At 42.3% G+C, this 13,979-nt stretch overlaps 1 protein-coding gene across 6 annotated transcripts in view; it reads left to right on the forward strand.

The window, feature by feature from the left end:
• The window catches only part of IARS1 (isoleucyl-tRNA synthetase 1), an 83,558-nt gene that overhangs the window by 68,574 nt on the left and 1,005 nt on the right, over positions 1 to 13,979 (forward strand). For all 6 annotated transcript variants that reach the window (XR_010148925.1, XR_010148926.1, XM_024345740.3 and 3 more), the window contains 2 exons: positions 1,845 to 1,988; positions 2,664 to 2,816. Coding sequence is in view for 4 of the 6 variants with exons in the window: in XM_024345740.3 (XP_024201508.1) it covers positions 1,845 to 1,988; positions 2,664 to 2,816 (297 nt within the window). In the remaining 2 variants the exon portion in view is untranslated. The remainder of the gene's footprint in view (positions 1 to 1,844; positions 1,989 to 2,663; positions 2,817 to 13,979) is intronic.

The raw sequence follows: 13,979 nt of genomic DNA on the forward strand, positions 1-13,979 counted from the left end.
ACTTCATTTGCTGAAAAATGAGTTCTCTGGTCAAGCGATGCTATGTGGAATGCTGTGTTGGTAAATAAGACATTTTCTACCTCCATGGATGGTGGGTTTGCCAGAAGCATTATAGGTGACAGTGGCAAATCCTTGTCCAAAAGGAGTGTGTGTTCCAGTAAGACCAAAGCACTGCCTTTTCCCATAATGGAAACAGTGCAGTACAACCAAGCTGCCATCAGGAGTCTGGCTTGTCTTTCCTGGCAATAACACTGTATCGAAAGCTCAAGTAATGGTTCCCGCTGTTGGTAGGTGGGATACGCAGTAGCAGCTGTAGCAAAATCAGCCTTAGGGAGTGGAAGTAATGTTGTGGAGCCCGTGGTTATTCTTCCTCCCAGCCTGGGTGGCCCCTTTGTTCATCAGTCCATTGGGCAAGGGCAGAAGTGGCTGGCGGCAGAATAGATCATGTCCACTGATTATTATTATTATTATTATTATTAATTATTTATTTTTTATTTTTTGAGACAGGGTCTCACTCTATCACTCAGGCTGGAGTGCAGTGGCTCAATCATAGTTCAGTGTAACCTCAAACTTCTGGGCTCAAGCAGTCCTCCCACCTCAGCCTCCAAAGTAACTAGGAGTACAGACACATGCCACCATGCCTGGCTAATTCTTTTCTTTTTTGTAGAGAGGAGGTCTTGCTGTATTGCCCAGGCTCAGTCTCCTGGCCTCAAGCAGTCCTCCCCTTTCTGCCTCCCAGAGTGATAGGATTACAGGTGTGAGCCACTGTGCCCAGCCTCACCCATTTTTAGATCCTCATTCATAGTCTGCCCATTTGTAGAGATCTGTCCACATACCTCTTGCCCTAACTTCCTTGTCACCAGTTTTCTAATTCTGTTCTTTGAGTCCCTGGCTGTTCTCGTTTAGTCCAGCTATTGGCCAGTGTCCATGAATCAGTGTAGATCTACTCCTAGCTATTTCTGCTGAGCAAAATGACCAGCCGGCTGCACTGAAAGAAGCTGTGCCCATTGGGAGGATTTCCACCCATCACTATTCTTCAGGGCTACCCAGAGTCAGAACAGGGCCGTTAAGACTGTAATTGTCTACTTTGGATGATACAGCGTATTGTGCAGTAAAGCCCTACACAGCAAGCCCTAAAATGTTTTCTTTCTCTGCCAGCCAGTCCTGGAAGACTTCCTACAAGGCCACACCTGTGGTTGAGAGAAGAGACCATGTGGGGCCTAGGCTGAGCATGAGCATCTAGCCACTGGTGCAGCAGGTTCCTTGTTCCCTGAGCCAGTGCCCCAGCCTAGTCTCATACCTACCATTTCCACTCAATATTTGGAGGCTGCCCTGTGGGCCTGTCCTATATCACAACAATTACCAGTCATCTGCCTGCGCATGCATCCCCAAGCAACGTTTAATGTTCTCTAAATGAAATTACACTGCATATGTTCTGTGTATCATGCTTTTTTTCACATCTGCTCCTGAGTCAAATAACATCTTCTGACTGTAATTAGCACTTTTTAATGTAAGTTTTTCATGGTGAAGCTTGAGATTCTGATACAGGAGGAAATTTTAAGAGGAGCTGTATTATACAGAGAAAATACTAAAATAGAGAAAACAATTAGCCCTATATTTCAGATTATGAATATTGTGATGTTTGTTTTGCAACATTGAGATTTCCTACCATTACATGTCATTAAAGGCTGGTTTTATAGAAAAGGCAATGTCTCTTGATAAACAGAAATTAAGTGGAAAGCATTATCGTAAAAAGATACATGATAGTTAAATAGGAAAAATTGAATGACTTCAGTTTTGAATTTGTTCGTTAACCCTGAAAGAATTGTTGTTGTTATTTTTAGAAATACAAAACCAAACTGACTTACTGAGTCTTAGTGGAAAAACACTTTGTGTGACTGCAGGATCGGCTCCCTCTCTGATCAACAGTTCTAGTACTCTTCTTTGTCAGTATATCAACCTACAGCTCCTGAATGCAGAGCCACAAGGTATGTGCCTCCCCACAGCAGGCAGACTGTGGGGTGCTGGGCATTGAGGTTGTCTTTAATATTCAAATATGTGTGTATTTCTAGTCGGCTTCAAAGTATTGCTTTAAAGTGTGGGCTCTCACGCAACTTTGGGGAGCAACCACAGGCTTTTCTTTTGGTGTGTTATAGAGACCCTCATCCATCTGGCATGGTTAGGAAATGAAAAAATTGGTTAGGTAAAAATTACAACTAAATTGTTTGAGTGCCAAAACATTTTAATCTCAAATTTTACTTTCTTTTCTGAGGAAAAATGTTCTGAAAACTTCTATACCTCCATGCCTTAATCAACAGACTAGATTGATAGTGATTTTTTTCCTGATATTTTAGGATCCTCATTGTGCACATTTGTACTGAAGTCTTCGGGCTCCTCACTTCACTGTGTACTGAGTATCTGCTCCCCAAGCTGCTGGGCTTTTATATAAGTTTTTTTTTTTTTTCTTTTTCCCCTTCCCCTTCACCTCTATGAAATGTTGAGAGCTGTTTCTGCATGGACTGCATCTTCAGCGGTCACACTCACGCTCCTGGACGCACTGCTGGCCTCAGCACTGCCTGTTAGAGCTGTCCGCAGTGGCCACCTCTTTTGGAGCTAGAGGGTGAACTCTCGAGATTTAATCCAGTTTGTTCTGTCTTCCACAGAGTGTTTAATGGGGACAGTGGGCACTCTCCTGCTTGAAAACCCACTTGGGCAGAATGGACTCACCCACCAAGGTCTTCTGTATGAAGCAGCCAAGGTGTTTGGCCTTCGGAGCAGGAAGCTAAAGCTGTTTCTGAATGAGACCCAAACGCAGGGTAAGGAGATTGTGGACCGTAAGTTTTTTATTTTTGTTGAAAGTAGATTTTGATGCCATTAACCATTTGTAGCATATACATGTAAGATAGTACTATTGTTATCCTGTTTTGTTATTCTTTCCCCAGAAATTTACCATAATATAATTTTCTTTTCTTTTTTTTTTTTTTTTTTGAGACTGAGTCTCACTTTGTCTCCCAGGCTGGAGTGCAGTGGCACGATCTTGGCTTACTGCAACCTCTGCCTCCTGGGTTCAGGCCTGGGGCTTCAACCCAGGAACAAGGATTCTCCTGCCTCAGACTTCCGAGTAGCTGGGACTACGGGCGCCTGCCACCATGGCTGGCTCATTTTTGGATTTTTAGTAGAGACGGGGTTTCACCATGTTGGCCAGGCTGGTCTCAAACTCCTGACCTCAGGTGATCTGCCCGCCTTGGCCTCCCAAAGTGCTGGGATTACAGGCGTGAGCCGTGACGCCCGGTCAATAATATAATTTTTTAATAGCAATTAAAGTATAATTACTTTTTGCTAAATCTAAAAACTACATTGGTATGTTATTAAAAATACATGCTTCTAGGTAAATCAGCATATTTGCTGACCCTAAAATTGTTCTTTCCCCCAAAAGTCAAAATTATCACAGGGTTGTAAAATAGCCTGACATTACAGCCTTACAGCTGACATTATACCTCCCTTTACAGTTTATAAAACATGCTTACCTGCATTTTCTCGAGACACGTAACACTGTGAAGAGCTAGGTCATCAGTTGACATATTTCACATTCTATTATCTAGAAAATAGAAATTAAGGATGGCGACCTGCACTTACTTGCTGGTGTCAGGCAGCTTATTTTCTCCTCCTCCCGTTCTCCCACTTAGCACTATTCACTTCTGAGATTTCAGCTTCTGTGGCTGCTCTGTCAACTTCTCTGTTGACATCCTCACCCTACCCTCTGAGTTTCGTTCTGTAATCCTGCTACACATCAGACATGTTCACTTTAATCTTGCTGCCACTGCAATCACTTCCCCAGACAGCTTCCCTTTGTGGGATCTGTTTTTTTCTATTTATACCCATTCTTGACATCTCAATTCAAGACTTTTACCATCCCATCCTTTTATTTGTAACACCTGATAGCCTGGGATTTATTGGGCTTTCTGTGTCAGTATTTGTGTCTTTCGGCACTTGTGGAAAATTGCCGACATTATCTTGTCCAACTTACCTCTTATTCATTCTCTCTGGTATTCTCTCCTTCTGACACCTTGTTTAGACATATTTTAGATGGACTTTCTCACTCTATCCTACCTCTTATTCTCTTTTCCTATTTTCCCTCCTTTTGTCCTTATATACTACATTCTGGATAATTTTGGCTTTTTTATCTTACCCTTGTTCCTCTGCAGGTAAGGTGCTTCTTTTCTCTGCTTCCTTGAAGATTTTCCCTTTGTCTTTTACTTTCTGCAGTTTATGATTTCCCTAGGTGTACATTTTTTGGTATAAGGCAGTCTTTATTTCTGTTACAGTGTTTTGGTTTTTTTGTTTTGTTTTGTTTTGTTTTTGAGACTTGGTCTTGTTCTGTCACGCAGGCTGCAGTGCAGTGGCTCAATCACAGCTCACTGCAGCCTCAAACTCCTGGGATCCAGCGATCCTCCCACCTCAGCCTCCCTAGCTAGGACTACAGGCACGCGCCACCATGCCCAGCTAATTTTAAAATTTTTTTGTAGGGACAGGGTCTCGCTATAAGGTCAAGGCTGGTCTTGAACTCCTGCCTTCAAGTGATCCTCCCACCTTGGCCTCCCAAAGCATTGGGATTACAAGCGAGAACCACCACACCCTGCCTAATTTCTACCATTTTCATTCTATTCGTGTTTTTTGTTTGTTTGTTTTTTTGTTTGTTTGTTTGTTTGTTTTGAGACAGAGTTTCACTCTTGTTGCCCAGGCTGGAGTGCAGTGGCACAATATCCCAGCTCGTTGCAACCTTCACCTCCTGGGTTCAAGCGATTCTCCTGCCTCAGCCTCCTGAGTAGCTGGAATTACAGGCATGTGCCACCATGTGCAGATAATTTTTGTAATTTTATTTTTTTTTTATGATTATTTTTATTATTATTATACTTTAAGTTTTAGGGTACATGTGCACATTGTGCAGGTTAGTTACATATGTATACATGTGCCATGCTGGTGTGCTGCACCCACTAACTCGTCATCTAGCATTAGGTATATCTCCCAATGCTATCCCTCCCCCCTCCCCCCACCCCACAACAGTCCCCAGAGTGTGATATTCCCCTTCCTGTGTCCATGTGATCTCATTGTTCATTTCCCCCCTATGAGTGAGAATATGCGGTGTTTGGTTTTTTGTTCTTGCGATAGTTTACTGAGAATGATGATTTCCAATTTCATCCATGTCCCTACAAAGGACATGAACTCATCATTTTTTATGGCTGCATAGTATTCCATGTTGTATATGTGCCACATTTTCTTTCCAGTCTATCATTGTTGGACATTTGGGTTGGTTCCAAGTCTTTGCTATTGTGAATAATGCCACAATAAACATACGTGTACATGTGTCTTTATAGCAGCATGATTTATAGTCCTTTGGGTATGTACCCAGTAATGGAATGGCTAGGTCAAATGGTATTTCCAGTTCTAGATCCCTGAGGAATCGCCACACTGATTTCCACAATGGCTGAACTAGTTTACAGTCCCACCAACAGTGTAAAAGTGTTCCTATTTCTCCACATCCTCTCCAGCACCTGTTGTTTCCTGAGTTTTGAATGATTGCCATTCTAACTGGTGTGAGATGGTATCTCATTGTGGTTTTGATTTGCATTTCTCTCATGGCCAGTGATGATGAGCATTTTTTCATGTGTTTTTTGGCTGCATAAATGTCTTCTTTTTTGAAGTGTCTGTTCATGTCCTTTGCCCACTTTTTGATGGGGTTGTTTTTTTCTTATAAATTTGTTGGAGTTCATTGTAGATTCTGGATATTAGCCCTTTGTCAGATGAGTAGGTTGCGAAAATTTTCTCCCATTCTGTAGGTTGCCTGTTCACTCTGATGGTAGTTTCTTTTGCTATGCAGAAGCTCTTTAGTTTAATTAGATCCCATTTGTCAATTTTGTCTTTTGTTGCCATTGCTTTTGGTGTTTTAGACATGAAGTCCTTGCCCATGCCTATGTCCTGAATGGTAATGCCTAGGTTTTCTTCTAGGGTTTTTATGGTTTTAGGTCTAACGTTTAAGTCTTTAATCCATCTTGATTTTTGTATAAGGTGTAAGGAAGGGATCCAGTTTCAGCTTTCTACATACGGCTAGCCAGTTTTCCCAGCACCATTTATTACATAGGGAATCCTTTCCCCATTGCTTGTTTTTCTCAGGTTTGTCAAAGATCAGATAGTTGTAGATACATGGCGTTATTTCCGAGGGCTCTGTTCTGTTCCATTGATCTATGTCTCTGTTTTGGTACCAGTACCATGCTGTTTTGGTTACTGTAGCCTTGTAGTATAGTTTGAAGTCAGGTAGTGTGATGCCTCCAGCCTTGTTCTTTTGGCTTAGGATTGACTTGGCGATGCGGGCTCCTTTTTGGTTCCATATGAACTTTAAAGTAGTTTTTTCCAATTCTGTGAAGAAAGGCATTGGTAGCTTGATGGGGATGGCATTGAATCTATAAATTACCCTGGGCAGTATGACCATTTTCACGATATTGATTCTTCCTACCCATGAGCATGGAATGTTCTTCCATTTCTTTGTATCCTCTTTTATTTCCTTGAGCAGTGGTTTGTAGTTCTCCTTGAAGAGGTCCTTCACATCCCTTGTAAGTTGGATTCCTAGGGATTTTATTCTCTTTGAAGCAATTGTGAATGGGAGTTCACTCATGATTTGGCTCTCTGTTTGTCTGTTATTGGTGTATAAGAATGCTTGTGATTTTTGTACATTGATTTTGTATCCTGAGACTTTGCTGAAGTTGCTTATCAGCTTAAGGAGATTTTGGGCTGAGACAATGGGGTTTTCTAGATATACAATCATGTCATCTGCAAACAGGGACAATTTGACTTCCTCTTTTCCTAATTGAATACCCTTTATTTCCTTCTCCTGCCTAATTGCCCTGGCCAGAACTTTCAACACTATGTTGAATAGGAGTGGTGAGAGAGGGCATCCCTGACTTGTGCCAGTTTTCCAAGGGAATGCTTCCAGTTTTTGCCCATTCAGTATGATATTGGCTGTGGGTTTGTCATAGATAGCTCTTCTTATTTTGAAATATGTCCCATCAATACCTAATTTATTGAGTTTTTAGCATGAAGGGTTGTTGAATTTTGTCAAAGGCTTTTTCTGCATCTATTGAGATAATCATGTGGTTTTTGTCTTTGGCTCTGTTTATATGCTGGATTACATTTATTGATTTGCGTATATTGAACCAGCCTTGCATCCCAGGGATGAAGCCCACTTGATCATGGTGGATAAGCTTTTTGATGTGCTGCTGGATTCGTTTTGCCAGTATTTTATTGAGGATTTTTGCATCAACATTCATCAAGAATATTGGTCTAAAATTCTCTTTTTTTGTTGTGTCTCTGCCTGGCTTTGGTATCAGAATGATGCTGGCCTCATAAAAGGAGTTAGGGAGGATTCCCTCTTTTTCTATTGATTGGAATAGTTTCAGAAGGAATGGTACCAGTTCCTCCTTGTACCTCTGGTAGAATTCGGCTGTGAATCCATCTGGTCCTGGACTCTTTTTGGTTGGTAGGCTATTGATTATTGCCACAATTTCAGCTCCTGTTGTTGGTCTATTCAGAGATTCAACTTCTTCCTGGTTTAGTCTTGGGAGAGTGTATGTGTCGAGGAATTTATCCATTTCTTCTAGATTTTCTAGTTTATTTGCGTAGAGGTGTTTGTAGTATTCTCTGATGGTAGTTTGTATTTCTGTGGGATCGGTGGTGATATCCCCTTTATCATTTTGTATTGCGTCTATTTGATTCTTCTCTCTTTTTTTCTTTATTAGTCTTGCTAGCGGTCTATCAATTTTGTTGATCCTTTCAAAAAACCAGCTCCTGGATTCATTAATTTTTTGAATGGTTTTTTGTGTCTCTATTTCCTTCAGTTCTGCTCTGATTTTAGTTATTTCTTGCCTTCTGCTAGCTTTTGAATGTGTTTGCTCTTGCTTTTCTAGTTCTTTTAATTGTGATGTTAGGGTGTCAATTTTGGATCTTTCCTGCTTTCTCTTGTGGGCATGTAGTGCTATAAATTTCCCTCTACACACTGCTTTGAATGTGTCCCAGAGATTCTGGTATGTTGTGTCTTTGTTCTCATTGGTTTCAAAGAACATCTTTATTTCTGCCTTCATTTTGTTATGTACCCATTAGTCATTCAGGAGGAGGTTGTTCAGTTTCCATGTAGTTGAGCGGTTTTGAGTGAGATTCTTAATCCTGAGTTCTAGTTTGATTGCACTGTGGTCTGAGAGATAGTTTGTTATATTTTCTGTTCTTTTACATTTGCTGAGGAGAGCTTTACTTCCAACTATATGGTCAATTTTGGAATAGGTGTGGTGTGGTGCTGAAAAAAATGTATATTCTGTTGATTTGGGGTGGAGAGTTCTGTAGATGTCTACTAGGTCCGCTTGGTGCAGAGCTGAGTTCAATTCCTGGGTATCCTTGTTGACTTTCTGTCTCGTTGATCTGTCTAATGTTGACAGTGGGGTGTTAAAGTCTCCCATTATTAATGTGTGGGAGTCTAAGTCTCTTTGTAGGTCACTCAGGACTTGCTTTATGAATCTGGGTGCTCCTGTATTGGGTGCATATATATTTAGGATAGTTAGCTCTTCTAACAAGAATTGATCCCTTTACCATTATGTAATGGCCTTCTTTGTCTCTTTTGATCTTTGTTGGTTTAAAGTCTGTTTTATCCGAGACTAGGATTGCAACCCCTGCCTTTTTTTGTTTTCCATTTGCTTGGTAGATCTTCCTCCATCCTTTTATTTTGAGCCTATGTGTGTCTCTGCATGTGAGATGGGTTTCCTGAATACAGCACACTGATGGGTCTTGACTCTTTATCCAATTTGCCAGTCTGTGTCTTTTAATTGGAGCATTTAGTCCATTTACATTTAAAGTTAATATTGTTATGTGTGAATTTGATCCTGTCATTATGATGTTAGCTGGTTATTTTGCTCGTTAGTTGATGTAGTTTCTTCCTAGTCTTGATGGTCTTTACATTTTGGCATGATTTTGCAGCAGCTGGTACCCGTTGTTCCTTTCCATGTTTAATGCTTCCTTCAGGAGCTCTTTTAGGGCAGGCCTGGTGGTGACAAAATCTCTCAGCATTTGCTTGTCTGTAAAGTATTTTATTTCTCCTTCGCTGATGAAGCTTAGTTTGGCTGGATATGAAATTCTGGGTTGAAAATTCTTTTCTTTAAGAATGTTGAATATTGGCCCCTACTCTCTTCTGGCTTGTAGGGTTTCTGCCGAGAGATCTGCTGTTAGTCTGATGGGCTTCCCTTTGTGGGTAACCCGACCTTTCTCTCTGGCTGCCCTTAACATTTTTTCCTTCATTTCAGCTTTGGTGAATCTGACAATTATGTGTCTTGGAGTTGCTCTTCTCGAGGAGTATCTTTGTGGCGTTCTCTGTATTTCCTGAATCTGAACGTTGGCCTGCCTTGCTAGATTGGGGAAGTTCTCCTGGATAATATCCTGCAGAGTGTTTTCCAACTTGGTTCCATTCTCCCCATCACTTTCAGGTACACCAATCAGACGTAGATTTGGTCTTTTCACATAGTCCCATATTTCTTGGAGGCTTTACTCATTTCTTTTTATTCTTTTTTCTCTAAACTTCGCTTCTCGCTTCATTTCATTCATTTCATCTTCCATCGCTGATACTCTTTCTTCCAGTTGATCGCATCGGCTCCCGAGGCTTCTGCATTCTTCACGTAGTTCTCGAGCCTTGGTTTTCAGCTCCATCAGCTCCTTTAAGCACTTCTCTGTATTGGTTATTCTAGTTATACATTCGTCTAAATTTTTTTCAAAGTTTTCAACTTCTTTGCCTTTGGTTTGAATGTCCTCCCGTAGCTCAGAGTAATTTGATCGTCTGAAGCCTTCTTCTCTCAGCTCGTCAAAGTCATTCTCCATCCAGCTTTGTTCCGTTGCTGGTGAGGAACTGTGTTCCTTTGGAGGAGGAGAGGCGCTCTGCTTTTTAGAGTTTCCAGTTTTTCTGTTCTGTTTTTTCCCCATCTTTGTGGTTTTATCTACTTTTGGTCTTTGATGATGGTGATGTACAGATGGGTTTTTGGTGTGGATGTCCTTTGTTTGTTAGTTTTCCTTCTAACAGACAGGACCCTCAGCTGCAGGTCTGTTGGAATACCCTGCCGTGTGAGGTATCAGTGTGCCCCTGCTGGGGGGTGCCTCCCAGATAGGCTGCTCGGGGGTCAGGGGTCAGGGACCCACTTGAGGAGGCAGTCTGCCCATTCTTAGATCTCCAGCTGTGTGCTGGGAGAACCACTGCTCTCTTCAAAGCTGTCAGACAGGGACATTTAAGTCTGCAGAGGTTACTGCTTTTTGTTTGTCTGTGCCCTGCCCCCAGAGGTGGAGCCTACAGAGGCATGCAGGCCTCCTTGAGCTGTGGTGGGCTCCACCCAGTTCGAGCTTCCGGGCTGCTTTGTTTACCTAAGCAAGCCTGGGCAATGGTGGGCGCCCCTCCCCCGGCCCCGCTGCCGCCTTGCAGTTTGATCTCAGACTGCTGTGCTAGCAGTCAGCAAGACTCCCTGGCGTAGGACCCTCCGAGCCAGGTGCGGGGTATAATCTCGTGGTGCGCCGTTTTTTAAGCCCATCGGAAAAGCGCAGTATTCGGGTGGGAGTGACCCGATTTTCCAGGTGCCGTCCGTCACCCCTTTCTTTGACTCGGAAAGGGAACTCCCTGACCCCTTGCACTTCCCAAGTGAGGCAATGCCTCGCCCTGCTTCGGCTCGCGCACGGTGCGTGCACCCACTGACCTGCGCCCACTGTCTGGCACTCCCTAGTGATATGAATCCGGTACCTCAGATGGAAATTCAGAAATCACCGTCTTCTGTGTCGCTCACCCTGGGAGTTGTAGACCGGAGCTGTTCCTATTCGGCCATCTTGGCTCCTCCCCCAATTTTTGTAATTTTAGTAGAGACAGGGTTTCACCATGTTGGCCAGGCTGGTCTCAAACTCCAGACCTCAGGTGATCCACCCACTTGGGCCTCCCAAAGTGCTGGGATTACAGGGGTGAGCCACCACACCCAGACCATTCTATTCTTTGAGTTTCTATCTTTCTGTTTACATTGCCCGTCTGCTCTGCTTGTTCTGTTATGTTTCTGTTGAAGCCCAGTTTTAAGAAGCATATGTCTAGTTCCTTGGAGACACTGTCAACCCAGACACACTTTAAACTCAATCATTTTGGACCACAGGGAGAATGTTAAGAAAGCTGTGACTGGGTCGGCGTGGTGGCTCACTCGTGTAATCCCAGCACTTTGGGAGGCTGAGGTGGGCGGAGTTCAAGACCAGCATGGCCAATATGGTGAAACCCCATCTCTACTAAAATTAGCTGGACATGGTGGCACATGCCTGTAATCCCAGCTACTTGGGAGGCTGAGGCAGGAGAATCTCTTGAACCTGGGAGGCAGAGGTTGCAGTGCGCTGAGATTGCATCACTGCACTCCAGCCTGGGCGACAAGAGTTAAACTCCGTCTCAAAAAAAAAAAGCTATGGCATTCCCAGTCATACACAAAGGCCAGGAGTTGTGATGGAGACAGGATCTGTCTATCCCTACTCCAAAACAAAGCTAAGTGAGGTGATTCTCTCTGTATTGGTTTCTGTGGCTGCTGCAACAAATTTCCACAAATGGGATGGCTCAAGTCATCTCACAGCTCTGGAGGCCAGACACTGAAATTAGGGTGTCAGAAAGGCCACAGTCTTTCTGAAGGCTTTGTGGTAGAATTCCTTATATACTTCTTCTAGCTTATGGTGGCGCCAGGCATCCCATGACTTGTGGCCACATCACTTCAGTCTCTGACTCCGTGGTCACATTGCCTCCTTCTCTTCTGTTTCCTCTTTTTCCAAATAAAGTTACATTCACAGCTCCTGGGAATTTAGAACCTGGGCATATCTTTGGAAGGCCATTATTAACCGATTACATTCTCTTCACTTTTTCTCTTGTGGTGAAGGAACTTACTCAAATTAACCCTTTTGCTATGGGTTTCTTATTTGAAGTTCCAGTTTCTTCAGCAGAGATTTGTTGGACTTCCCGGTTTGTATATACCGGAGGCTTTTCTTTCCCTGCTTTCCTAGCTCTTTAGTGCCAAAAGCATTAAGCCACCAGACCCCATGGGAGTCATTATTTTTGGCCTCTGTGTAATTCTCCCATTTTCTTCCTGTGCAGCTTTTTTTTTTTTTTAATTTAGTTGCATATCGTACTTTTAAATTTTCTGTCATGATGTTAAATACTAAAGCTCTATTTCTTCTTGGGTTCCTCCTTCCCTCCCTGGGTTTATTTTCAGTGACTCTCCTTTGTCGTTTTCCCTCTCATCTCATCATTGGGCCTCATCATCCATCAAAGTCACCAGTCTGCAGTCTGTACTATTCACCAGAGCTATCTTCATGAACATTCCTGCCTTGATTTTGTTCCCTTGCTTAGAGCCCCCAAAGCTCCTTATTCTCTTATGCCTCAGAATCTTCCCTTCCACACAAGATCCTTCCTGCTCTGGGCCTTCCCTGTCTTGCTAATTCTGTCCATGAGTCTTTCACTCTATCAAAGGCTTTTTTCACTCTCCCTCGAACATACTTGGCACTTTCATTGTGGTATGGTAGTAAAGATCATCTAATAATGTAGCTTTCTATTTTGATAAGCTTATATAAAACTTTAGAGATAATTCTTAACTCTTCTTGTCCCTCAAATCCTTTGGTCACCAAGTACTGTTGCGCAGTGGAGCTGAAGATGACATTTATCTCTCACTTGTTCTTGCAAGCAAATGCAGTGGCATGATTGAACCTGGTCAGGGGTAGAACCGTGTCTGTGTGAATTATGTATTTATAATACTACCTGCAATTCACAGAACCATTCTTAACCTATGCTGCCTTTCTGTATTCTCTTTACTCTGTGACGTTAGGCAAAAGTTTAGTGGGTGAGAACTTTTAAATGTTTAGTGATTTATCTAAGATTACCACAAAGTTGGAACTTTTTCTAATTCAGTATCTTTCCAATCTAGTATCTATAGCTTCGTTTTCATTATGCCTTTTCTCTCAGAATTGTCTTTCATAAAGTATCAATAACTTGGTAAATTAGAAGAGCCACAAAATGTTGACCATTTTAGAAACCCTTAGATGTCTTCTTGCTTGCTCCACTAAACTCTAAACATCATCTCCAGGTCCTGTAATTATCTATTAAGGAAGTAGCTTTGAGAGTATTCTCACATCTAGGATTGCTGCTAGGTAGGACAAGAGCTATTTTTAAAGGAAGCTCATCTGTTTGCTTTAAATTCAGATCTGACTAGAAGCAAAATGCTCCACAGTAGGCAGATAACTTTAAATTTTCTTTTTCTTTTTTTTTTTTTTTGAGTTGTATATTCAGTATATTTCAATCAATTGCATTTGGGTTATATTTTTGGATGCTCAGAGTTTTCGTCATTGGCCGTATTGGATCCTGTATTCTTTAACATGATCCTTTGTCTTTGGTAAATTCTTGCTTTCTCACGTAGCAACATGTCCTAGGCTTATTATGTACTTTTACTTCTCCAGACCTAGAAAATAGCTGTTCTTCAAATTATAGAGAATCATATTTTGAAACCACATATCTGGGATACTGAGTTGGCACAGCCTCTAGGCTTTTTTTGTAGACATAGGAAGTATCTGTGTATGAGGAAAAATAACCATCTTGGCAGTACCCAGAGTTAGCCAAACTGTGAAGTGATGGCATAGTCCTCCAGAAGGCTCCAGGAGTCTGCCCGATATCTAACTCCACCTGCAAGGAGTGAGGATTCTACTCAGGGAAAGATCCACACAAGACCCCCATCACTGCTGGCACCAACTGCAAGTTCCAGGGATTTTCCTAAACCACCCTCAGGTTCAGTAACCTGCTAGGAGGACTCAGACTCACTGAAAGGTATTACACTCATGGTTTGAATTAGGGTAGGGAAAGGATATACATTAGAACCAGCGAGAGTGAGTGAGAGAGAGAGAGACCCTGG

Source organism: Pan troglodytes, chromosome 11 (assembly GCF_028858775.2).
Source record: "Pan troglodytes isolate AG18354 chromosome 11, NHGRI_mPanTro3-v2.0_pri, whole genome shotgun sequence".
Lineage (NCBI taxonomy): Eukaryota > Metazoa > Chordata > Mammalia > Primates > Hominidae > Pan > Pan troglodytes.